The following is a 25,770-nucleotide window of genomic DNA, read 5'->3' as shown; positions in this document are numbered from 1 at the left end:
CACGTTACAAGAGGTTTGTTCACGTCCATTACAGTACTTGCCCCCCTTCCCCTCTCTCGGAGTCAACAGCAAGAAGGAATCGAAGGGGGTCGGGCCAGCAGGGTACTATATATAGCGCAATAAGGGAGCCACTCTAGGGGGCTCCTCTGCCATCTTGATGGGAGCTGTTAAGGGAAAAAGTTTCTGATGTCCGTGCATGTGACATGCGCACACCTAATTGGAATGGATGTGAACAGGGCTGGCTCCAGGCACCAGCAAAGGAAGTAGGTGCTTGGGGCAGCCAATACAAAGGGGCGGCATTCTGTCCGGTATCGGGGCGGCACCTCCGGGTCTTTGATGGGAATTCGGTGGCGGGTCCCTCAGTCCCTCTCTTCCCCTTTGAGCTGCCCAAAGAGGAAGAGAGGGAGTGAAGGACCTGCCACCTAAGAATGGAGCAGCGCGATTGAACTGCCGCAGAAGTGTCGCCAATCGGCTTTTTTTTTTTTTTTTTTTTTTTTTTTTTGCAGCTTGGTGCCGCAGAAAAGCTGGAACTGGCCCTCAACCTGAACAACACATCTTGAAGAACAACAGTTAGGAGAGATAAGTAACCATCTTTTTCCTGTTGCAGGAGTGAGCTGTAAGGGGCTCTAAGAGCTAGGGTAACCAGACACCAAGTGTGAAAAATAGGGACTTTAATTGGGGGAAGGGGGGTGTAGTATAGTTGTATAAAAAAGAGAGCGCTGCTAAGAGTGGGGGTGGGCCTGATAATAGGTGGAGATCTGGTCATCCGCCCAGAAGTCTACAGCCCCCTAGGCAGCCGGGGTTCCGTGGTTGTAGTTGTGCTAGAAACAATTCAAGACTTTCTCGATGCCTGAAGCTTCACAGCTGGGCGAGTTCACTAGAGGCCGTTTCCCACCTGTAAGGCGGGGGAACAATGCCCGGTGAGCGGGCCCGAGTCACCCAGTGGCATCTCCCCGAAGCGCGTCCCCCGGGCTCAGCCGAGCGAGCGGTTGCCTGGGGTTTGGCAGCGGTTAGCGGGGGGGGCTAAGAGACACGGGGGGCAGACGGACACCAGCCGGGGGCGCACCCCGCCGACGAGCTCAGCCCCGCACAGGGCTCTCCCGCCGGCCGGCCGCTCTCGGTGCCCCGGGGCGGGCGGCGGCGGCTGCAGCGCCCCTACCGCCCGCCTCCGCCTTCCTCCTTAGTTCCAACCGGTTCGGACCGGCCCGGGGTCCGGCCCCGCGCGCAGCAGCGGCCCCTGCCCTGAATGCGCCGGCAGCCGCTCGCCCACGGCCATAAATAGGCGGCGGCGGCTCCGCTGTCACAGCCGGTGCCGGGCTGCGCCGCGTCCCCGATGCGCTGCTGGCTGCACCCAGCGGGGCTGCAGGTAACGCGGGTGGGGCCAGTGCCCGGGGCAGCGGCGATGGCGGCATCGCCCCTGCCCTAGTGCCCGGGGCTTGCAGAGCCTCGCTGCGGGCTGTGCGGCGGGAGCCTCGCGCGCTCCCGGGCAGCCCATGGAGGGGGTGACGGGTCCGCTCCGCGAGTCCCTGCAGCACGCCCCGGGTCGGGGCCGCAGCCCCTGTCCGAGCGCGCGCGCCCACCCCTGCCTCGGAGCCCGCCCGCCTGCCCGGGCCGGGCACAGAGATGCCCCAGCCGCACTGACTTCTTCTGTCTGCCCCAGGCGAGCCCCGCTGGGTGACTCCTTGTACTGCCAACATTTACAGGGCAAGGGGTAGCTGAGGGCGGCCGCCCCATGCTCGGTTCATCTCGGGTAGCATGTGAGTGTCAGAGCCGGGCGTGCACTAGCCGGAGTGCTGCTGGTTGGCCGACAAGAGACAGAGAGAGAGCCGAAACTCCGGATGCCCTCGAGTTTGGGGGGTTGAAATGAGGCGATGACAGCGCTTGTTGAGGTAGTGTTTTGGATTTAAGTTAAGTGCAGGCATAAGTAGTCTGTCTTTGCACAGTTGATTGGGTGTAAACTTCTCTTCTATTGGCTTTTACTAGTATAATATGAGGGTCTTTTGTGCAGTAAACGTATGCCCTAAATAGGGAAAGCAGTAGTCACTAGTCGTTAGAAGAAGGAATGTAAGATTCAGGATCCCTGGATTCTGTTGCTGGTTCTGCCCCCAGCTTGGTATTTGACTTTGGGTAAAGCATTTCCTAGCACAGTGCCTCAGTTTATCCTACTTATAGGACTGACGTTTCTGATATGTTTTTATAATGTCTTGCATATAGTGTGTCGAGGCCAGCCCGGTCCAGGCCTTACTGCAATAGAGATTTTCCATAATCTGTAATAAAACTAGGTTTAATTCTTCCCTTGCATGGGGCGCTATGAGACTTCATTAAAGTTTCTGAAGCATTGCTAAGCATTCTAATGCAAGAAGCTACAAAAGTGTAGACGATTATTATTATTTTTATATATTTTCTTATTTCTAGGTAGCATATATTAGTACAGTAATAGTATGGTATTTTTACTGCACACTGACATGTTACTGCCCTAAATCAGCATGATAAAGAATTTGTACTGGTGTTAGATTTGGAGTAATAATGTATTTAGCAATTTCACAATTGCTTCTGCTTGGATAGTGATGGCTGAAAATAGAAAGCATTATGTTTTACAAAACTTGTGCAGCAAAAAATCCAATTCATTTCAATATCTTTCAACACTCTGTGTAGGGGAACCAAGAGCACAGGGAGTGTCTAGTTTCTGTTTATCCTTGAATGGGACAGACTGAACTGAACAACAACATTTTCTTCCAAGATGTCACACTAGGGATGTAACATCCCGAACAGGTAGACAAGAAGAATCTGGGAACTAAGCAATCTGAGAGGAGACTTGCTTTAATGATCTCTAGGTGTGTCTCTCTTTGTGTAAACTTTTATCATCCAAAATTGGATTTGGGGTAGGTCATGTAATTTTGCTCTCTATACCAGCAAGGAGGAAGATTTGTATTGGGGGAGGAAGACCATGAGAATTGGTGGCTATAAAACATTGCATCAATTAATAGAAAAGGGACCTGTGCACTTGTTGAGAGAACCAACAATAGAAGGAACAGATATGGACTCTGATATGTAAGGCTACAGCTGTCAGCTTTTGACCTTTGCAACTGACATCTACTATTAAAGGAAGTCAAAGGACCATTCTTAATACATATGGTTTCTAAAATTATTTTTAATAGTAGCCTGTTTCTGACTGTTAGTTATTTTCACTTTTTTTGGTGGAGTGATCAGAATTTGAAAACAGTTATAATTGGTTATACTTAGCAGACTGATGTATCTGAGGTCAGCTCATCTAAGAACATGTTGATGCTTCTTTATGTGGATGTAGTTTGTGCAAGAAAATTATTATATGGTAATTGGAGTAAAAATCCTTGATTCATTTGGTGATAATTTTCTTTTACAGAAAAATGTAGTGGAAGAAACTATTTACTTTTTCTTGAACCTCAGAGGTTACTTATCAAAGGGAAAGTAGAGAGAGAGTGGAGGGGGTAAGTACAGAAAAGAGAAATTGAGGGGAAATAGTGAAATTTATGGAAGTTTAAATTTAAAAATTGTAAGCTGGAGTGAAGGTAGAAAGTGCATATGAGTAACTTTAAAGTAAAAACTACAAAAATGTTGTAATTAAGGAATAATTTGAAATTCAGAGTTATAATACAACTTCAGAGAAACCTCTACCATTTGAAAGTATGAAAATGTACGCTAAGGTACTCGTATTCTCTTAACTCTGTACCAATGCCCTGCGAACATGGAATGATTTAGTTTTAATCATGAACTTGTTATGCTGACCTCTGCTTCCTTTGCAGCCATATACTGTCAACAGAAAATAATATACTTTACAAATTCGTAGCTAGACAAATAGTAAATTGAAGGCTTTTATTCCCTTGATTAAGATGCTATGTTCCACATACAGGAATCCTTGTGCTTAGAGTTAATGTACCTACCATATGCACACTTACCATAGGCCAAGTTCATTCATATATATTTATATAGCTAGATAAAAGCACTGGATTAAATGAAGTTAGCGTTGTGATGAGGCAAATTACAAAACCAGTCCTCTGTGTTGCTCATTTTCAATATTGCATTTTAAACCTCTGCTAACTTGGTTTTGTCTCCAACTGTCAGATGTCACAACAGCATACTGTAGATTTCATAAAGCTTTTATGAAACATTTTCTCCTTTGGGTCTCTTCTGTGGCTGTTAAAATTTATGATTACCAGGTTAATGTTTTACATAATGGGAAATTCTGATGCTAATTCCTCTAAATGTAAAGTTTAAGATACACAGTTAAAGTGCTTAAACTACTGTATTTCCATACTTTTCAAGTGATTGGATTTATTTTAAATCCACTAGTTTTTTGTTTTGTTTTGGTTTTTTTTTAGTTTCTAATGCAGGGGTGGGCAAACTTTTTGGCCTGAGGGCTGCATTGTGTTTCAGAAATTGTATGGAGGGTCGGTTAGGGGAGGCTGTGCCTCACCAAACAGCCAGGTGTGGTCCGGCCCCCGCCCCCTATCTCCCTCCATCCTCCCTCCCTGCTTCTTGCCCCCCGATGTCCCCCCCCCGGGACTCCTGCCCCATCCAACCCCCCCATTCCCTGATGGCCTCCCCGCCACCCCATCCAACCCCCCCTCTTCTTCCTGACTGCCCCCTGGGACCCCTGCACCCATTCAACCCTGCCCTCTGACTGCCCCAACCCCTATCCACAGCCCGCCCCCTGACCACCACCCCGAACTCCCCTGTCCTCTATCCAACCCCACCTGGTCCCTGCCCCCTTACCGAGCTGCCTGGAGCACTGGTGGCTGGAGGCGCTACAGCCATGCCGCCCGGTTGGAGCCAGCCACGCCACCACGCAGCACAGAGCACGGGGTCAGGCTGCGGCGCTGCACCTGTGCTGCCTGGCCGCCCAGAGCATTGCGCCGGCAGCACGGCGTGCTGAGTCTGCGGGGGAGGGGGAAGAGCAGGGGAGGGGCCAGGAGCTCAGGGGCCGGGCAGGAGGGTCCTGCAGGCTGTAGTTTGCTCACCTCTGTTCTAATGGCTTTTTGATGATTGCAGTGTTCTTGAAAGATTGCTTTTACCCTTAAATTACTGAGATGTATTTCTAACATTAATTCCATCTTAATAACATTTTTAATCTATGAATTTTCTTTTTGTGTATATTACACACATTTAAAAAAATGCTTTTATACCTTGAGGATAGGGGAGGATAGGGGAGCAGGATAGCCTACAGGGTCCTAACATCTGCAGATGACTGATATTCAGGCAGCTAGGGAACCAGGGAACCCTCTGGAGCTTAATGTTGTGTGGTCTTTTTTGCTTCCCAGCCAGGCTCCATGACTTGGTTCCTCAGCATTTCACTACTCAAACAGACTCCATACTTTGACTCTTATATTGATTCTCTGCAGATCTGCTTATTATGCCTGCTGAAACAATGGGCCTGATACAAACTCTAGGAATGCTTTAGCAGCGGCTGCATACTTAAAACAAACCAACAACAACCACAAAAAAAAAAAAAAAAAGCAGCAGGGAGACCAGTCTAGAACTGCTGTGGAAATCAAGCTAGAGAATGAATAACTCAAGGAAGCTGACTAGGGAGCCAGAATGACGGCAGGATCTGCCAGTGTTTGGTGACTCCTGTAGAGCTTGGAAACACTTCAGGCACTCTGAGCTGATGATAGGGGAGAGAGAAGCCAAGGTGAGTTTAGGAGCTCTATAGGTCTACAGGAGTCACTAGGGAAATAGGAGTCCATCTGCCTGTTATGGTTTATGCCAGGGGTCGGCAACCTTTCAGAAGTGGTGTGCCGAGTCTTCATTTATTCACTCTAATTTAAGGTTTTGCGTGCCAGTAATACATTTTAAAGTTTTTAGAAGGTCTCTTTCTATAAGTCTATAATATATAACTAAACTATTGTTGTATGTAAAGTAAATAAGGTTTTTAAAATGTTTAAGAAGCTTCATTTAAAATTAAATTAAAATGCAGAGCTCCCCAGACTGGTGGCCAGGACCCGGGCAGTGTGAGTGCCACTGAAAATCAGCTCATGTGCCGGCATGTGTGCCATAGGCTGCCTACCCCTGATTTATGCTGATACTCTGTCTCTTTTGGCTGTTGCCTTCCTGCTTCCCATATGTACATATGGTAATACATTGTAATCTCAAAGCATCCTTGTATTGCTTAGACAGCAGAATTTTTGTAATGGTTAGGGCCCTACCAAACTCACAGTCCATTTTGGTCAATTTCATGATCATAGGATTTAAAAAATCATAAATTTCATGATTTCAGCTATTTAAATCTGGAATCTCATGGTGCTGTAATTGTAGGGGTCCTGACCCAAAAAGGAGTTGTGTGGGGGTCGCAAGGTTATTGTAGGGGGTGTTGTGGTATTGCTATCCTTACTTCTGAGCTGCTGCTAGTGGCAGCGCTGCCTTCAGAGCTGGGCAGCTGGAGAGCGGCAGCTGCGGGCTGGGCCTGGAATCCCAGCTCTGAAGGCAGAGCCACTGCTAGCAGCAGCGCAGAAGTAAGGATGGCATGGTATGGTTTTGCCACCCTTACTTCTGCACTGCTGCCTTCAGAGCTGGGTGACCAGATAGTGGCAGCCGCTGACTGAGAGCCCTGCTCTGAAGGCAGCAGTGCAGAAGTAAGGCTTGCATGGTATGGTATTGCTACCATTATTTTTGCAGTGCTGCTGGTGGGGTGCTGCCTTCAGAGCTGGTTGCCCGGCCAAGAGCTGCCAGTCTCCGGCTGCCCAGCTCTGAAGGCAGCATAGAAGTAAGGATGGCAATACTGCCTCCCCTAAAATAACCTTGTGACCCCCCCCCACCCACAACTCCCTTTTGGGTCAGGACCCCCAATTTGAGAAACACTGGTCTCCCCTGTGAAATCTGTATACTATTGGATAAAAGCACACAAAAGACCAGATTTCATTGGGGGAGACCAGATTTCACAATCCGTGACGCGTTTTTCATGGCCGTGAATTTGGTAGGGCCCTAGTAATGGTATTCATGGAAGTCATAACTTCCATGATTTCTAAGTCTTTTTCTGAGGTCCCATTATTTAAGCGTTTCCTGTCCCCTTTTTCTAGGGTCCATTATCTTTTCCCTGTCTTGGCTCAAGACATGTCATTGACCCTCCTATGTGTGGCTGTGAAAATTGTCCTTGCTTGTGATGTGTGTTTGTATATTCTGCTGGTACCTTCTGCATGCGGTTGGGGCTGAAGACAAATAGCAACAAAATCTTCAGGGCCTCCCATGCAGGTGGAGGCAGCAGATCTCCAGACAAGGAGGTACTGGTGAAGATTCTGCTCTCACTGGCGTCTTCTATGCATGATTCTAAATATTACATTACAGCATGCCCTGTTCAGGGAAGCATTGGAGATTCTATCAGCAAAGAAGTACAACAGCTTCCATGTCTGATTTTGAGAGAACCTCAGTGAGACCAGACTGCTGCCAGGGACATGGAAGTGATGGACAGTCACTTCCTCTTCCCGCCAGTGCTGTTGCCAAGTATGGCACAGGGGGTTCTTATTACTGGAATCTTTCCAGCACACAGAAATGTTTTCAGGAGATACATTCCTGTCAATGGGACTTTATTTCCTCAAGGAAGAGTGAAGGGAACCTTTGCTGGCTTAGGTTTCTCCTGACAGCACAGAAGGCAGGAGTAGGTATCTGAGGACACTGCACTGAGAATGAAAATTCCATTGTTGCTGTCCCCATCTATATAATGTGATGACTGGAGAAGATACCAGCAACTGGTAATTGAGGTAAAGATCTGGCTGTCAGTGGCTGGGGTGTATCGGGTAAGAGTGCAGCTTGTGAGAATGGCAAGGAAGAGTTTTGTTTTCAAAGTAATCCCTGACAAACTTCCTGCTAATATGTTTAGACTTTGAAGGCTGTTTTTTTTTTCTCCCCCCAAGGAAAAGGACCAAAGACTTAATTTAAAAAAATAGGTGTCTGTGTGTCATTTGGCATTCATTAAAAGTCTGCTGGTGCCCAATGAAACATTCTGATTCCAATTCAACCATGAGTAACTTCTCAAGTATGGCTGCACACTCGTTAAAGTTAGTCCTGTGCTCTTGATCTCAGCAAGACCTTTCAAATAAATTACATTTGAAGTTTCTTGAACAAGCTGTTTTTTTAAAGTTTGGCAGTTACATCTAACATCTCTTTTCTTTCTAAGATCTCTATCTCAAAAATGGTGTGTCCAGATTACCTCAAATCAGATACCAAAAAAATCTGTTGCGTAGAAAACACAAATTTTAAAGTAGAAATGACTCAAGTATTTTAGGATGAGGACAAAATCAGGCTTATCAGCTTGTGACTATGGCATAATAAAGTTTGCTAGAGGCTTTGATTGTGCTTGGTAAAAATAGTAAATCAATATAATATCTTTGTCTTATTAGTAAAGAAAATCTGATATGTAAATGGAACTATTATGTAAATGATAGGATGTACGCTTTCACTGATATCAGTTTATAGGATTTAATGTTAATTGCAATGTAAAAGATATGTTTAGGAAAAAGAATAATGTGCCTATATTAAGTACCTTTAATTTTAATTACCAAAATAAAGCAAAAAATATCTTCACAGTGCAAAGTAAGTGTTTCCAAAGTGTATCAAGCTAAATTGTCAGCTGGTATAAATTGGCATAGTTGCATTGAAGTCACTGGAGTTATGCAGATTTACTCCAGATGAGTATCTAATCCAGATTTTTAATCTCCCCCCCCCCATTTTCAATTAGAGCATGACAAAACATTTGTGACCAAGACATTTTTTTTTCTTTAATGTCTGGAACAAGAACAACTGATTTAAACAATTTTTGCTGAGCCTGTATGCCAAGTTTCTGAGCTTCAACACAATAGAAATTAAAGGCTTGACACTGCAGCTAAAATGTAGAGAAAAATATTCATCATAGAAAAATATTTTGTGGCATGAATTGTTAGAGAACATAGCAGAATAAATATTTTAACCATATTTTAAGTGCAATCACCACTTTTAGTATTTTATTAGTTTTCTGAGAACTTCCCTGTTTTGTTTGTGTCTGCAAAGTAGTCTTTCTTGAAAATATTGCAATATGCACCACTTTCATAGAATATCAGGGTTGGAAGGACCTCAGGAGGTCATCTAGTCCAACCCCCTGCTCAAAGCAGGACCAATTCCCAACTAAATCATCCCAGCCAGGGCTTTGTCAAGCCTGACCTTAAAAACCTCTAAGGAAGGAGATTCCACCACCTCCCTAGGTAACCCATTCCAGTGCTTCACCACCCTCCTAGTGAAAACCTTTTTCCTAATACCCAACCTAAACCTCCCTCACTGCAACTTGAGACCATTTCTCCTTGTTCTGTCATCTGGTACCACTGAGAACAGTCTAGATCCATCCTCTTTGGAACCCCCTCTCAGGTAGTTGAAAGCAGCTATCAAATCCCCCCTCGTTCTTCTCTTCTGCAGACTAAACAATCCCAGTTCCCTCAGCCTCTCCTCATGATTAGGGGGGCTGGAGCACATGACTTATTTTTTTTGCCCTCCGCTGGACTCTTTCCAATTTTTCCACATCCTCCTTGTAGGGGCACAGTACTCCAGATGAGGCCTCACCAATGTCAAACAGAGGGGAATGATCACGTCCCTCGATCTGCTGTATACAGCCCAAAATGCCATTAGCCTTCTTGGCAACAAGGGCACATTGTGGACTCATATCCAGCTTCTCGTCCACTGTACCCCCTAGGTCCTTTTCTGCAGAACTGCTTCGGTCCCTAGTCTGTAACAGTGCATGGGATTCTTCCGTCCTAAGTGCAGGACTCTGCACTTGTCCTTGTTGAACCTCATCAGGTTTCTTTTGGCCCAATCCTCTAATTTGTCTAGGTCCCTCTGTATCCTGTCCCTACCCTCCAGCGTATCTACCACTCCTCCCAGTTTAGTGTCATCTGCAAACTTGCTGAGAGTGCAGTCCACGCCATCCTCCAGATCATTAATGAAGATATTGAACAAAACCGGCCCCAGGACCCACCCTTGGGGCACTCTGCTTGAAAACAGCTATCAACTAGACATGGAGCCGTTGATCACTACCCGTTGAGCCTGACGATCTAGCCAGCTTTCTATCCACGTTATAGTCCATTCATCCAGCCCATACTTCTTTAACTTGCTGGCAAGAATACTGTGGGAAACTGTATCAAAAGCTTTGCTAAAGTCAAGGAATAACACATCCACTGCTTTCCCCTCATCCACAGACCCAGTTATCTCCTCATAGAAGGCAATTAGGTTAGTCAGGCATGACTTGCCCTTGGTGAATCCATGCTGACTGTTCCTGATCACTTTCCTCTCCTCTAAGTGCTTCAGAATTGATTCCTTGAGGACCTGCTCCATGATTTTTCCAGGGACTGAGGTGATGCTGACTGGCATGTAGTTCCCTGGATCCTCCTTCTTCCCTTTTTAAAAGATGGGCTCTACATTAGCCTTTTTCCAGTCACCCGGGACCTTCCCCGATTGCCATGAGTTTTCAAAGATAATGGCCAATGGCTCTGCAATCACATCTGCCAACTCCTTTAGCACCCTTGGATGCAGCGCATCCAGCCCCATGGACTTGTGCTCATCCAGTTTTTCTAAATAGTCCCGAACCACTTCTTTCTCCACAGAGGGCTGGTCATCTCCTCCCCATACTGTGCTGCCCAGTGCAGCAGTCTGGGAGCTGACCTTGTTTGTGAAGACAGAGACAAAAAAAGCATTGAGTACATTAGCTTTTTCCACATCCTCGGTCACTAGGTTGCCTCCCTCATTCAGTAAGGGGCCCACGCTTTCCTTGACTTTCTTCTTGTTGCTAACATACCTGAAGAAACCCTTCTTGTTACTCTTAACATCTCTTGCTAGCTGCAACTCCAAGTGTGATTTGGCCTTCCTGATTTCACTCCTGCATGCCTGAGCAATATTTTTATACCCCTCCCTGGTCATTTGTCCAATCTTGCACTTCTTGTAAGCTTCTTTTTTGCGTTTAAGATCAGCAAGGATTTCACTGTTAAGCCAAGCTGGTCGCCTGCCATATTTACTGTTCTTTCTACACATTGGGATGTTTTTTTCCTGCAACCTCAATAAGAATTCTTCAAAATACAGCCAGCTCTCCTGGACTCCTTTCCCTCTCATGCTATTCTCCCAGGGGATCCTGCCCATCAGTTCCCTGAGGGAGTCAAAGTCTGCTTTTCTGAAATCCTGGGTCCGTATTCTGCTGGTCTCCTTTCTTCCCTGTGTCAGGATCCTGAACTCGACCATCTCATGGTCACTGCCTCCAAGGTTCCCATCCACTTTCGCTTCCCCTATTAATTCTTCCTGGTTTGTGAGTAGCAGGTCTAGAAGAGCTCTGCCCCTAGCTGGTTCCTCCAGCACTTGCACCAGGAAGTTGTCCCCTACACTTTCCAAAAACTTCCTGAATTGTCTGTGCACTGCTGTATTGCTCTCCCAGCAGATATCAGGGTGATTAAAGTCTCCCATGAGAACCAGGGCCTGCAATCTAGTAACTTTTGCTAGTTGCCGGAAGAAAACCTGTCCACCTCATCCCCCTGATCTGGTGGTCTATAGCAGACTCCAACCATGACATCACCCTTGTTGCTCACACTTCTAAACTTAATCCAGAGTCTCTCAGGTTTTTCTGCAGATTTTCATATTGGAGCTCTGAGCAGTCATACTCATTTCTTACATACAATGCAACTCCCTCACCTTTTCTGCCCTGCCTGTCCTTCCCGAACAGTTTATATCTATTCATGTTGAGCACAAAAATGCAAATCATAGATGGTATTTTAATACAAGAAGATTTCTGCAAACCCTTCAGTAGTTGTGTGTGTAATCTTTTGCAGAAATGAGAAGGTACCATTTTATATAGTTTGAAGGGTTCTGACTACAGAAAATGTGTCTATTTTTAAATGCTGTTGATCAAAACTGCAATTATATGATAACACATCTGCATACAAATAATACAGAGTTGATAGCAGCTAACACATCAAGAGACACTTACTAACAATAAGTTATGAGAGAAACTTAGAAAATAAAAAGAAAAAAGCCCTTGATTTATAACTGATAGTAATATATTCTTAAGACAGTCTGTCGTCTTATAACCCTGTAAATCATTCCTAAAGAGCCCTAGAGTGGTCAAAGTTTGTTTTATGTTTGTAGGCCTGTATTTTTCTCTTCTTGGGTCCAAGGTTGCTGTCAGCCCCTAATTGATCAAGAGAGGGTCAGTATTTCTCCACTCTAATAAGTTTTGAAGTTCCTAGTAGTGTGTTTTAAAAAAAGGATCAAGCCTTCACCAAGAGATCAGACTTTCATATTTGTTTTACTATGCTAGCCGTCGGCTGTTTGTGCTGAAGAACTTTTTATTTAATATTTTCCCCACAGGTAGAATTACCAAGTGGAACTGGAGTAATATATTCTAGAAGGTTGAAGGAGTCTAGACCATCTTCTGTAAGTGTACTTCTTAAATCAATTGCATCTCTATTCCCACCATTTCCCATGTCTCAGTAATGAACATCTGTAAAAATGATATTGACTTTTTGTCTTGTGAGCTTTCCATAATGTATTTCTTAATTGAATTTTCACTTAAGAGGTATGCAATTCTGAGCATTTAAATTTTGTCTGTCTTTATTATTTTTGTAAAATATCTTTGAATTTTAATGGAGAAGAAAAAGTATATATTCCCTATGTTGCTTGATTTGCAGACATGCTCTAAGTTACTTCTCTGCTGCTGTTTTTGTTTCTCACTATCACAGCACCTTCTTCCCAGTGATTTAAACTTAATACCCAGTTCTACTTAGACAGTTTGCACATAGATCTGAAATCACTTTACAAAGGAGGTCAGTATCATTATGACCATTTTACAATAGGGAAACTGAAGCACAGACTAGCGAAGTGACTTGCCCAAGGTCACGTGTGGAAGGATTAGAAGCTGGGCTTCCTGCATACCAGTCCTGTGTACTATCCACTGGGACACATTACTTCTCCTAGTCACCTCTGTAGTGATTTATCTGTTGACTCTTCATGACTCTAAAATAGCTTGGCCTGGAAACTCCGAATTTTATACTTGTTGGTCTAGGGGAGGATGGATTGTGCTTTTGGTCAGCTGTGGGCAATCTGTTACTAAAAGGAGTTTTTCTACATTAGGAATCTCACAGGGCTGCTAAATGTATAGTTAGCTGTCTGGAGTTCAGGAAGCCCATACAAGTCAGATATACCCTTCCCAAAATACTCATTAGTGATGTGCATCTTAAGACCTCTGCATAGTGTGGCAGCTCTGATGGAGGTCTTAGGAACAGGGCCGGCGCTTCCATTTAGGCGACCTAGGCAGTCGCCTAGGGCACCAGGATTTGGGGGGGGCGGCATTTTGCCACCCTCGGGGGCAATTCGGCGGCGTGGGGTCCTTCCGTGCTCCGGGTCTTTGGTGGCAATTCTGCGGTGGGTCCTTCACTCACTCCGGGACCCGCTGCCAAAGTGCCCCGAAGACCGGGAGCGCAGAAGGACCTCCCTGCCGCAGAATTGCCGACGACGACCGGGAGCGCGGAAGGACCCCCGCCAAGGGCACCAAAAACCCTGGCACCCCTCCTGCTTAGGAAACTTATATTAAATCATGATCAAGTTTTTCAGGTACATACAGTATTTATGTGCAATTCAGGAAACTTACACCTGCTGGTTGAGGCTCCCAAAGCATATAAAAGCAATAAGCTTAAGGTGGTGGTTTTGGTAGTTCTAGTGCCCTAGATGTCATTTCGTTTGCAGGAATGAGCAGAGGGCTGTTTCCAGTTCTACTGTTACTTCTGCCCCAAATACGGAATCTCCCTCCCACACAATAACACCTCCTGAGGTCTAGGGTGGGCAAGATTCAGTCTGGGGCTGCATGACAGGCTTTGTATACATAAGTATCGTTAGTGTCTGATACTTTGTGGTGTTGCATGGATTAAAAAGTGAACTCTGCACCACTGGAAAGCAAATTACCCCACTTTCCATAAGGACCTTGTACTCATTTCTAGCCCCAAGATAATAGATTCAAATCTGTGACATTTTTATTTGTAGAAAGCTATTTTATGTTGTTTTTGGAGCAGTTTTATCTTTATTAATTTTCCCCTCCTTTTGAGCCCTGTACAATTGGACTCATGGTAACTAAGGCACCTCCAGATGGAGCAATAAAAAAAAAAGTTAAGTGATGTAAGTTTGTGTGTGTGTGTGTGTGTGTATGGTGTGTATATATATAAAAATAAATATAATGGCTTATCACTGACATTTCATGTATTGTTACATCTTGTGCATGTTTTATAAGAAATGCTAAGGAGTGTTTTGTTCCTGTGCAGTGTTGCTTGGTTACTGTCCAAGAACCTTTGTGCTGTGTGGATTTTTGTTTTTTGTTGTTTTTTTGTTTTGTTTTGTTTTTGTTTTGACAAGTTCAGCTCTATGTGTAAATAATACTTTTGGTTACAAGAATCAAATGATTGTGTTAGCAAGTGTAGACTAGTTCAGGGGTTCTCGCAACAAATTTTTTGGTGGCCTCAGAGTGCAGCCACCAACTCTTACTGGTGGCCGCACTACTTTTTTCCTAAAATACTCAATTAACTTTAGGAAAAATAATTAAATGTGCACAGATTCACATCCAAATCATTGTAATGTATATTTGTAGGGTTTTTTGGTAAACTCAATAACAAAAATTATGCTGCCTTCCCCTTCGCCGTCCCCCCTCCCCCATGCAGGGCTTAGTGGGTGGTGAGGCTTGCTGTGAGACATTATATATGTTAATATCACAGCCCACTTAATAGCTACCTGGGAGGCTATGAAAAGTGATATTGACAAACATACAAGTATCACTTTTCACAGATAGCTAGTCAATCTGCTGTGAAAAGTGATACTTGCATAATTGTTAATATCACTTTTCTCAGCAAGCCCCAGAACCCATTAAGCCCTGGATGGAGGTGGGGGGCGAAGGGGGAGGCAGTAGGGGGAGATGGATGTGAGACCAGGAAGGCAGCAGGGTCCTGGGGAAAAGGGGGGAGATGGATACAGGGCTGTGGGAGGCAGCGAGGGCCAGGGATAATGGGGGTGGGTGATGAGCACTGCTGTTGCATGGCCAGAGCCAGGGCCTGGTGTCTGTTGCCATGCAGCCAGGGCTCAGTGCCCGTGATCAGAACCCAGAGCTGGGGACAGGAACTGTGTGGCTGGAGCCAGGTACCTGAGCCTGCTGCCATGCAGCTGGAGCTGTGGGTCAGCGCCCAGGGCTAGTGCCTGCCTCCATGCGGCCAGAGCCTGGAGCTGGGTGCCGGAGTCCAGGAGTGCGTGACTGGAGCCAGGAGTCAGCGCTGCTGCTGTGTGGCTGGAGCCAGTGCTTGCTGCTGTGCGGCCAGGCCAGGGGTCAGCACCCAGGACCAGCTCCCATCATGGCCGGAGCCTGGGAACACAACTGCGGGTCGGTGCCTGCTGCTGTGCAGCTGGGGCAAGGGATCAGCACCAGGGGCTAGGACTGTGTGGCTGGAGCCTGGGGCCAGCGTCTGCCGCTGCATGGCCGGAACTGGGGAGTCACAGGCCGAATGAAACTCCATGGCCAGACCCAGGAGTTGGTGCCCAAAGCCCCATGCTTGGAGCTCGCTGCCCTGGGGCTGGGGGTCGGTGCCTGTGGCCAGCACCTGCTACTGGAGCCAGGAGCCAGGACCTGCTGCCATGCAGCTGGAACCAGGGGCTGGAGGCTGAAGCCCCGCAGCTGGAGTCCAGGGCCACATGGCCAGAGCCGGGAGTGGGTGGGTCAACAACCACTGCCCCACGGTCGGACCCTGGGGCCGCGTGGTCAGGTTCCTGAAGTCCCATCGCTGGAGCCTGCCACCCAAACCCTCTCCCCCCAGTGTGGATCAAGAAGTCACCTTTCTCCTGCAGTGTTGTGCCCCTCTCTCCAGAGGCGGTGCAGGGCAGAGCATCCAGGAGCAACAAGAAGGGAGGGGGAGGAGTCTATGCTTTGCCTCTCCTCATCACCACTCAGGAGGCTCTCATGGCCACATGAAAAGCCCCTGGTGGCCACATAAAGCCATGGTGGCCACATTTGAGAAATGTTGGACTAATTCATATTTTAGTTGTATGTTTTGTTTGTTCTCTGCTTTGTACAGAGCCGGCACTAGAAAATGGTATTGCTGAAGTCGCCAGATGGTGGATGGGGCTGGGTGATTGTCCTTGTTTCCTTCTTTACTCAGTTCTTCTGTTATGGGTCTCCGTTAGCAGTTGGAGTCTTGTATCTAGAATGGCTGGATACTTTTGGAGAAGGGAAAGGAAAGACTGCTTGGATTGGATCCCTTGCAAGTGGAGTTGGATTGCTTGCCAGTAAGTCTAGAAGCAATATATGTTTGTAAATGACATGCTTTTTTCATATTTTAATAGCTGTTAAATCTATTTATGCTTTTAAAATGCACTAAATGATTCATTTAAGAATGGGAATCTAGAAAGGACTTTCATACTGTATTTTGTCTTAATCCAATGTGGTTAATGGCATTATATTCATAACTACATTGTTGTGCATTAAACAAGTAAAATGCAAAACAGTATAATGTCAGTTTAACAGAAAGCAACCTGCCACTAATAATGTTGTCCTAAGGATAAATCCAAAATAACGATTACTTTAGCAAACTAAAAATAGCTGAGAGAAACTGCTTTTGTGAATCCTAATTTATACTGTGAACAAAAAATAAGAGCTTGGGAGGGGCATGGCACTTTCATTTGTTGTTTTGCTGAAAGCTGAACAAATAACCATTATCTTGATTTGTTGGATCCCAAGGAGAGCTCAATTAAGAAACTAGTTAGTCATTTTTCTAGCTTGAGGTATGAAACCACCAGTTGGAGGAGGTCAAGGATTCAGTTCCACTTTCTTTACTCAAGGAAAAACTCCCACTGAAGTCGGAAAAGGCATATATAAACGACTGCAGTAACTTCAGTAATGGGGAGTCTTTCTTCAATAAGGAGTGCATCATCCCAAGAGGAACAGCTGGATCTTGTGTGATAGAATATTTTCTGGGATGTCTATAGGTGAAATAACAGTGCTGCTGTTTGACTTTAATACTGAACACTGATTAGAGAGCTGTGTAACTGCTAGTTTTCACTATCCAAAGATTCATACATAGAAACTGTAACTTTTGCACAATATATCCAAGGCAAATCTTCATTATTTCCATCAGCAGATTCCACTTCATGCAAACAATCATATCTGTCTGTGACAGCAAAACTCTGAGCAAAGCCTCCTTTGCAAGAAAGAAGGAAGAAATAAGTTCTGTAACCAAGTGTGATTATTTGTAATAAGGGTCTTGCACTTTCAGGGCTAGATTCATAAATGGGATGTATGCTTTGCAGTGCTTGATGTTATGGCTAACTTGTATTCGGTTAGGTACCCTGCTGCGGAGTAGAACACCTAACACTAAGTTAGGTGCCAAAGCACCCCATACAGTGCCTGGGAAGAGTTGGGCCCTTAAAAAAGGGATGAATAGAAGCCAGCATGCTGAGTGGGGAGCTGTCTAAACTAGCCAGAAAGAAAGGCTGAGGAGAAGAGATGTGGCCTAAATCTGGGTCAGAGGGAGGTACTTCTCTCTACTTGGGATTCACAGCCGTGAACCCTCTCCAGAAGTGAGGGACTGGCCTGGCTTATGTTCTTTGTGTAGAGAGGAGGAGGAAGTGGCAGTGGTATCCATCTCTCCCCCACCCCTTTATTCAAGAGCCCCCTGGTCAGTGCATTCACCTAGGATATGGCAGACTAAGTTCAAATCTTCTCTGTCTGATGTGGAGGTGGGAATTGTACCCTGGTCTCTGATCTCCCAGGAGAGTGTCCTGATCACTGTGCTATAGGATATTAAGGGGAGGGGCTCACCCAGCCTCTTCTCGTGTTGAAGCTGTTCCACTTTGAATAATTAAATATTCCTGGGGCCAGAGAGAGATGGTGAGAATGACTCTATAGCTCAGTGACTAGGCACTCGCCGAGGTGGGGGAAGACCTAGATTTGAATCTCTGTTCCACATTAGGCACATAGGGATTTGAACCCCAATATACCATACCCTGAGTGAGTGCTCTAACCCTCTGGACTATTGGGTAAAAGAGGGCCCCTCTACCTCCTTCCCCCATCTTCCATGTTAAGTGTGCTCAGAGCATGCCTACTGGAGCCAGCCCTGCAGGCAAGCTAATCAGGGTAGGAGAGACACCTAGCTTGTGAATCCTGCTGGGGTTTTGGCATGAGTTAAGTGCTGAGCAACTCAGTGCTGTCAGAATTTAGGTGGCTATGTCCCGGCCCAGTGGCAAAAATTTAGGCTCCTATGGGATTTTACCAGTGGAAACTTCAGGCGCTTCCAGGCTTAGGTGGCAGCTGAGCAGTGGTTTTGTGAATGCCAGTGGTGCTTAAATATTGGCCTTAGGTGTGTTCAGCTTCTCCGGGGAGCTGCTCAGTGTGTTGAAGGATTGAGGCCTAAATGAAACTTCTGTGAGGGGAGTAAATGAGAGAAATGTTCTTTCTACCTTTACCTCAGTGATCAAAGCTACGTGACTCACTATCACCATCAGCCAAACCCTCCTCTGTGAGAAAAGCCCCAACTTCCTTTTACATCTGTCTAATCCTTCCCTCATTTCCTGCCAGCCATTAAACCCTTTAATCCCTCTAACTCAGTACAAAACAAATCACCAGTACTACATTTTACAGAAAGTTGAAATTTCTGTGACATCATAAAATAAATGGGAAAGAGATCTTGTAATGCACGTTACCATTGAATAATCTAGTACTCTTTTAACATTTAATTCTTTAAAAAAAAACAAACCAAACCCCTGTTTATCGGTATTCTGAGTGTTTTTACTCTTTTCAGAGCAGGAAGAGAACACTGCCTGCTTAATGGCCCTTCTTATATTTTATACTTTGAACATATAATAATAAGAGTTTTACAAAGTGCAGTATACACAAATATTTGATTGAAAACAAATTGTTTACCCCAGTGTTCCAGAAATTGAAATCCCAATGCCTTGGCATTTTTCCACTGGTCATTCAGACTGCATATAAATATTTTCCAGAAAAGGCCATAACTTATAAAAAGGAAGAATTAGAATGCTCCTGAAGTGCTAAAGTGTCATGGCTTGCTGGGACGGAGCAGACGTACACTCATGTCTGTTGGGCATAATATCGGATGAGATGATTACTTTTGTAGTCTGAAAAAAGGTAGTTTCTTGTACCTTGTCAGGACCTGACAATAATCTCGTAATCAATTTGATTAGGCAAAATGTTAAATCATTTGAATCAATGATTTAACAGAACACTAAGGGGTCAAAATCTGTTCCTGGATTAAGCTGGCAAAAAATGGGCATTCCTGGTATATATCTGAGGGCAAAATTTAGCCCATGGGTTGAAATTCAAGCTTCCTGCATCAAGTCTGACTACACTGGTGTTGTGCAGGGAACTAAATAGAGACCAGGAGAATGAAATTCACATCTGTGCTTCTGAGTGTATGTGCACGAGAGATGAATGTCATGGAACTGGAATACAATCACAACTTCTCGTGTCCGCTACATGGGAGCTAGTACCTCTCCTTTCTCCCCAGTGCAAGGATCATACATGGCTTAGGCAGCACAGAAAACCTTGTATGGGCCCTGGGGTAAATGTCACCATTAATAAGGAGAAATGTTTATTTCCTAATGTATTATCTTCATTAAATAGCAGTTCATTTAACAGTTGCATTTACCACTAGTAAGCTCATAAAAAGTTATGGCACTTAAATTGTTTGTTTATTTAAACAGTTTAATAATTTATAAATTATTCATTTAAGTAGTTTCAGTGTATTAACACATTAGGGTTACACTTTCTATCAGACCCATGGCAGGCTTATTTCTTATTATTTCTACAAACGGTTTTCAAAGCAACATCTTCAAGTGCCACTTTGCCAGCACTTTTGCACTAAAATTTGCATATTACTTATGTTAATGACAAATTTCTCATTTAGTTACTACTTTCATGTGTTTTTGGTGTTCTTAACATACCATACTGGTTGGGGACTTCCTCATTTATAGAGAGAATGAAAACCAGCTTCTATTATCATTTACACTGGTGTAATTCTGGTGTAGCTCAATTGATGCCATGAGATTGTAGTACACCAATGTAAATGAGATAAGAATGTGTGTGTTTTTCAGACTGGCACAAGAAACAAGTATTTTTAAAGAGCAATATCCATGTATTCTTTTTTTTCTCATAGTTTCAGTGTTTTCAAAAATGTAAATTTCAGACCTGCCGATTATGGTGAGTTTTAACTCCTTCACCTCATTACAGAGGATCTGTACAATGCCCTGCACATTTCATGAGACTCATGTAAAGAGCTGAACTGGGAATCAAGTACCACTTAGGGCCTTGTGCAGCACCCTCTTTATTGAGGTGAATTTCACATTAGCCTGGTTTCCCACTTGTGCCATCTCAACTATAATCCTGAAAACATTGTTAAGGCAATGTCTCATGTCAGTATTGTTAAAATAAGGGAGTCTTTCATTTTGTGCTATCATTGCATAGCTTAGTCATAACCTCCCTTTTCATGCTCAGCTTAGAAATTGTGGGCAAGTCAAGAAAAGGGTTTATAAAATCTTCTATATTTAAATGTGACACTCAAACCTTGCAATAAAGCTATTGTTAATTCTGTGCATGTTTATTTTTATAGCTGAAGGAAATGCAGAAGGAAATTACTCTTGTTTTTGAATTCAGTTGACTGACAGGGATCTAATATATTAATCTCAGTAAGGGGGGCAAAATGTCATTTTTACCTAGTTCTAGCAATTTAGGGTATTGTGAATGTCTGTTAAAAAATGAGAATTTTAATTATGTTCCTAAATGCCTCACCCCTCTTTTAAAGAAAACACTTTTAAATTTTAATATGCACTTGGTATACAAACCAAAATTAAATCAGAACCATGCACTTTACTAAAATAAACCAGTCTCACTCCTCCCCCAAAACAAACAAAAAAACCCCACCCAATAGCTGAGCCTGTTCAGTGTTGCATTGTAGCATTTTATAGATGACATCACAGCATCCTGCAGTGCCAGAGACAACTAGAATACTTCTTTTTTTTTTTTTAACTGAAAGAGGAAAAAGACTATAAAGTTGCTTTAAAAACCAATAAAAATTAAATCAAGGTAAACTTGTGTGGAATGCTCTTAGTGCTTTGAGGTATAAAGTACATAACTTTACCATTGTATGACATTTCACATCATATTTTTACAATTTTTATTTTGTAGAACATCTTTCAATGAGTACAGATTTAAGGCCAAATCTTGCATGTATACAGCTCCAACTGTAGTCAGTGGAAGCTATAAATGGACATCTGAGAACAGAACTTGGCCCAAAGTTTTGTCATTTTAAGATTAACAGATTCTTTTCAAATAGGTTTTGAATGAAAAGTCTATTAATTGGTCACAAGTAGGTTGCTTTCCAGTGTGAAAGGGCTTCTGGAACTGATGTGCTTACCCAAGAGGAAGCATTTGGAAGTGTTCTTTCAAAGCTGTAGAGACCTGTTAGTTCCAGAGAAACATCTTAATATGCAAAAGTCTCACTAGAAATAAAAATGGCTTAACTTTTGCATAAGCTGGCTAGATACCATGCTGGCACTGCATCCTCATTAAACAGGTTCAAGCAGGTATTAATTACTAGGGTGGGTCAGATTGATTACTATCTTCATTAAAGAAAGAATGGGGAAAAAATCTTTCTCGTATCCTCTTCCAGGGTGGATTTAATTAAATCAAATTGATTTAAATCACTAGTCAGGACTCAATTTAATGATGGATTTCTACATAAAAGTGCATTCTTGTTGGTTGTTACAACCTTAATACATGTTCTTCACAACTCAGAGAGAGATGTAGGCTTCATTTTTAGAAGGTACACACTATACATTTTTAAAGTGATTTATTTTGAAAACTTTTCAGATTAGTTTTACAGCTATATCAGAAAATGAATGATATTTCATTTTCCAAGATAGTTCACCTCCCAATGACTTCATAAATATCTCTAAATCAACAGCTTAGTCATTAATATTTGGAGGATTTTCTTGCCAGGCTGTATTAGGAGGAAAACATCACCAGACAGACATTTAAATTGTTTTATTTAACTAAACATTATGTATTCTGGATTTTTTTCTTCAACAGCAAACATAATATTTTAACAAAATAAGCATATGAATTTTTGAATTTAGTTAAACATTCAAGTTTTTTAAAATCAAGTTTGTTTTTGTTAAAATTGTTTTTAACTAAAATAGTTAAATGAAATATTTAAAAAAAAAAAACCAACAAAAATTAAATTGACTATGTCAGCTAGGTCAACATGAGAAACTTAAAATATTAGCTTCTGCACCTAACTCAGTCATTTTCACCTTCATTTTCCTGTTTGTTCATAATCTGGAAAAGAAAAACACAGTTTCCTGCTTTTTCAGGTCCCAAACGATCTTGCAATTTGGAATGAATTAGTCCAAAGGAAGAAAATATACTTTCTACACTGGCAGAAGAAGCTACTGCTCTGAAAAAAGTGAGATTATCACTTCAACAGTCTCTGAATCCAAGTGCTTAAGTGACTTCCCCCAGTTCACTGGTGTGACTTTCTTTAAATCATCATCAGCAAAAATATATTTCTTGAGTGGTTCACCCTTAGCTCTGAAGTTTATTATAGTTGACATTATGGAGGGATGGTTGCTGGATGTCCATGTCATAGCCAACTCCTCTTCTTCAGCAGTTAAGATTTGACCCTGGTACCGAGTATTGAGAATATTTGCAAGAAAATGAGCTGGAGATAGTGCTTGTCCCATTCGGTTTTTTTAGTGCTTGTAATTTAACTCAGTCATTGCATATTTCTCTTTTTAAGATCTCACTCAGTTCCTTCCAGATTTCAACAGCGTCAGCAATAAAACAGCTGTTTCCCTGCATTTTGTTCAAGGCTACAGAAATAGGCTTCAGGGTACTCTGCATGTGTTCAACATTTCTCTTATGCCCAATGTTGAGAACTTTTGGCTGTGACAGTGCCATCTATTTTTTTTTCACAATTTTGTTCACAAACTGTCATCAGATTAGACCAGTTTGTGATATAGTGCTCAAAACAGTCCACTACTGAGTTCCATCGCACATCTTGTGGGAGAGTTAGCTTGGTTCCTCCCACGTTTTTCAGAGCAGCTGCTGCAAAGTGGTTGTTACGGAAGTATTTCGCAATTTCAACAACATTAGCCTTTATTTCTAGAACACTGAAGCCTGAGGCTAGGAGGTGCTTCAAATGAGCACTGCAACCATAAGTTATTAGCTTGGGACTCCCTTCACTCCCTTCTAAATTTCTTCTCATCTTGGATACATTTGCAGCATTGTTTGTGACCAAGCTGCATACTACACATTTGAATTTTTTTTCGGTTTGTTATAGCTGTTACTGCTACTTCTTGTAAGTATTCTGCTGTGTGTGCATTTCTTGATGTATCAATTGTTTCTGTAAGGAAGACATTCCCTTCTTCTATTGTCACACAAGCACATACAACAGGATCATTGTGGACATTGCTCCATCCATCAAGACTCAGGTTAACAATTTTACCCCCTAGAACAGTGGTTCCCAAACTTGTTCCGCTGCTTGTGCAGGGAAAGCCCCTGGCAGGCCAGGCCAGTTTGTGTACCTGTCGCATCTGCAGGTTCAGCCGATCGCGGCTCCCAGTGGCTGCTGCTCCAGGCCAATGGGAGCTGCTCAATTTCTCTTTCATACACTTTATCCAGCAATTTGCCTGAGACATCTGCTCTGATGGGTGGCCTGTATCCTGGTCTTAATGACTGAACCATGTTAATGAAGTGTGGGTTCTCAATCATACGGAAAGGAGAGTTTGTTGCATAAACAAACTGGGCAATTTTTTCATCAATTACCTCTCTTTGTAATCTGCTGGTTCTTATCACAAACTTATCTATCGTTGTTTCTGGAGGGATAGAGATTTTTTTTTTTGTGCTACAGGTGATATACAGTGGCTACGTGACATACATGATGTGACTGAAACACTATCATTGGCAGATAACTCTGAAACTATAGAAAATGATGGTGATCTTGAAGTTGGATAGTCTTCAGAATCCTGTATGTTGAGGATAGATTCTCTGAAACAAAATAAGTCAATGGAGTTATTTAATTATTATTACCATACTGCTTATTTAGTATTACTCATTGCATTTACTGACAGTACTACTTTAAAGGTGAAATTGTAAAAGGAAGATCTGCCTATTTCAGCTATTTATTTTTTATCACAACTGCATCTAAAATGATAATACCATGGAGTAACAACTATATTTTTTGCTTAAACATGAGAATTCAAGAATAGTCTAGAAGGAAGACAGGCAGTCCTTAAGAAAGAAGTGTGAAATAAAAAAGTTTACCAACCTGAAGATCCTGCATGTTCAGACATGTTCCTTTCATCATCTTCAACATGGCTTCCTACTGAGAGGGAACACTTCTCATGATGTTTCATTCGGGCACGAGGCCTTGCATTTCTTTGTTGCACTTTCTGCATTTTGCACGCATGCCTGTCTTACCCACAGGTAGAAGAACTTCATTAAAATATTCCCAAACTGGGTCTCTCTTACAGCCTGCTGCAATTATAGGTTTTCCCTTCTAGTGAGAGAATGGTATGGTAGATCTCAAATCCGTGAAGGCTACACTCAGAAAGACCTCAAGACTTCTGGAATATGCTGCTCAAATAGTTTCACTTTTGTTTCTACTGCCTGTCCCTCCCTTCTCACATTTATCCCCAGACTTCTTCTCCTTGTTCAGATCTATTCCACCCCCAACAATCTTCTATTCATTGAACTTTTTGAAACGTTGCCCTTTTAGAGTAGGGTGACCAGATGTCCTGATTTTGGGGTCTTTTTTTTTATATAGGCTCCTATTAACCCCCACCTCCATCCTGATTTTTCACACTTGCTGTCTGATCATCCTATTTTAGAGAGGTAAGGGATTGACTCTGTGTACACAAATGTGCAGAAGGACAATAGGGTTGAGGTCTGTTATTTTTCACCTCTATATATTTATTTATTTAAAAACATTTTTGCTGTTAACAAGCATGTTATCTCTGGAGACAAATCCACCGTTTGAGAACAGCAAAACTCAGCATCTCTGGTGGTATCTTCTAGATTGCGCACCGAGTCCCAGTGGGTAGATAGGTTATTTAGGCTAATCTTTCTATACAGAAGCCCCTAGAACCCCATAAGATTGGGTCCCTAATCTATGAACGATTGGAACTTATTTACAAAACTTTTCTTAACATTACATGAATATATTGTCTCATACTTTATAATTAGAATTTATCATCCCTATTCCATGATGAGATACATTATAGCTCAAAGATAGTTTTAATTAAGATATCTTTACATAGGTTTTTACTTCAAAACATTTTATCAAAAAAATCCGATTTAAATTAAAAAAAAATCATTGATTTTTATCCACCCTGATTTCTGCTAAATCATCACAAACAAGAAATAACAATTTGAGAAAGTGAAGTGAGGGAGATGTTAGTACTGATGGTCTGCAAAGCAGGGTGAAGCCCTGATGCCTGTGAAGAAGAAGAATTGTCTAGGGACCCCTGGACTGAAGCATCTGCCTTGCAAAGAATGTGTCCGCACTGGTCAAAAGATCTAAGTAGTAGTGTCTTGTGAAGGTGGAGCTTGATGGCCACATGGCTGCCTTTCAGATCTCTGATGTGGCTTTTTGCCTTAGAGTTAGCTATAGGTGATTTACGGTCCTTAAGAATTTGGATGGAAAGAAATAAAAAAGTGAGGAACATTTTCTTATTTGTGTGTGAGGCAGATATTTA

At 43.1% G+C, this 25,770-nt stretch overlaps 1 protein-coding gene across 5 annotated transcripts in view; it reads left to right on the top strand.

Moving 5' to 3' along the window:
* Positions 1–1,228: 1,228 nt before the first annotated feature.
* Positions 1,229–25,770, top strand: part of SLC16A9 (solute carrier family 16 member 9) — a 34,818-nt gene continuing 10,276 nt past the window's right edge. The window contains exons 1-4 of one of the 5 annotated variants that reach the window (XM_054034744.1): positions 1,232–1,366; positions 12,343–12,408; positions 16,077–16,094; positions 16,186–16,287. Coding sequence is in view for 4 of the 5 variants with exons in the window: in XM_054034745.1 (XP_053890720.1) it covers positions 16,092–16,287 (196 nt within the window). In the remaining variant the exon portion in view is untranslated. Of the gene's footprint in view, positions 1,367–1,465; positions 1,890–5,574; positions 5,669–12,149; positions 12,182–12,342; positions 12,409–16,076; positions 16,288–25,770 lie in introns of those variants that run through there. The other 4 variants (XM_054034745.1, XM_054034746.1, XM_054034743.1 and 1 more) reach the window with 4 other exon arrangements.

The sequence above is a fragment of the Malaclemys terrapin genome, chromosome 7 (assembly GCF_027887155.1).
Source record: "Malaclemys terrapin pileata isolate rMalTer1 chromosome 7, rMalTer1.hap1, whole genome shotgun sequence".
Lineage (NCBI taxonomy): Eukaryota > Metazoa > Chordata > Testudines > Emydidae > Malaclemys > Malaclemys terrapin.
The sequence above is the reverse complement of the archived record's forward strand: the minus strand, read 5'-3'. Positions and strand labels throughout refer to the sequence as shown.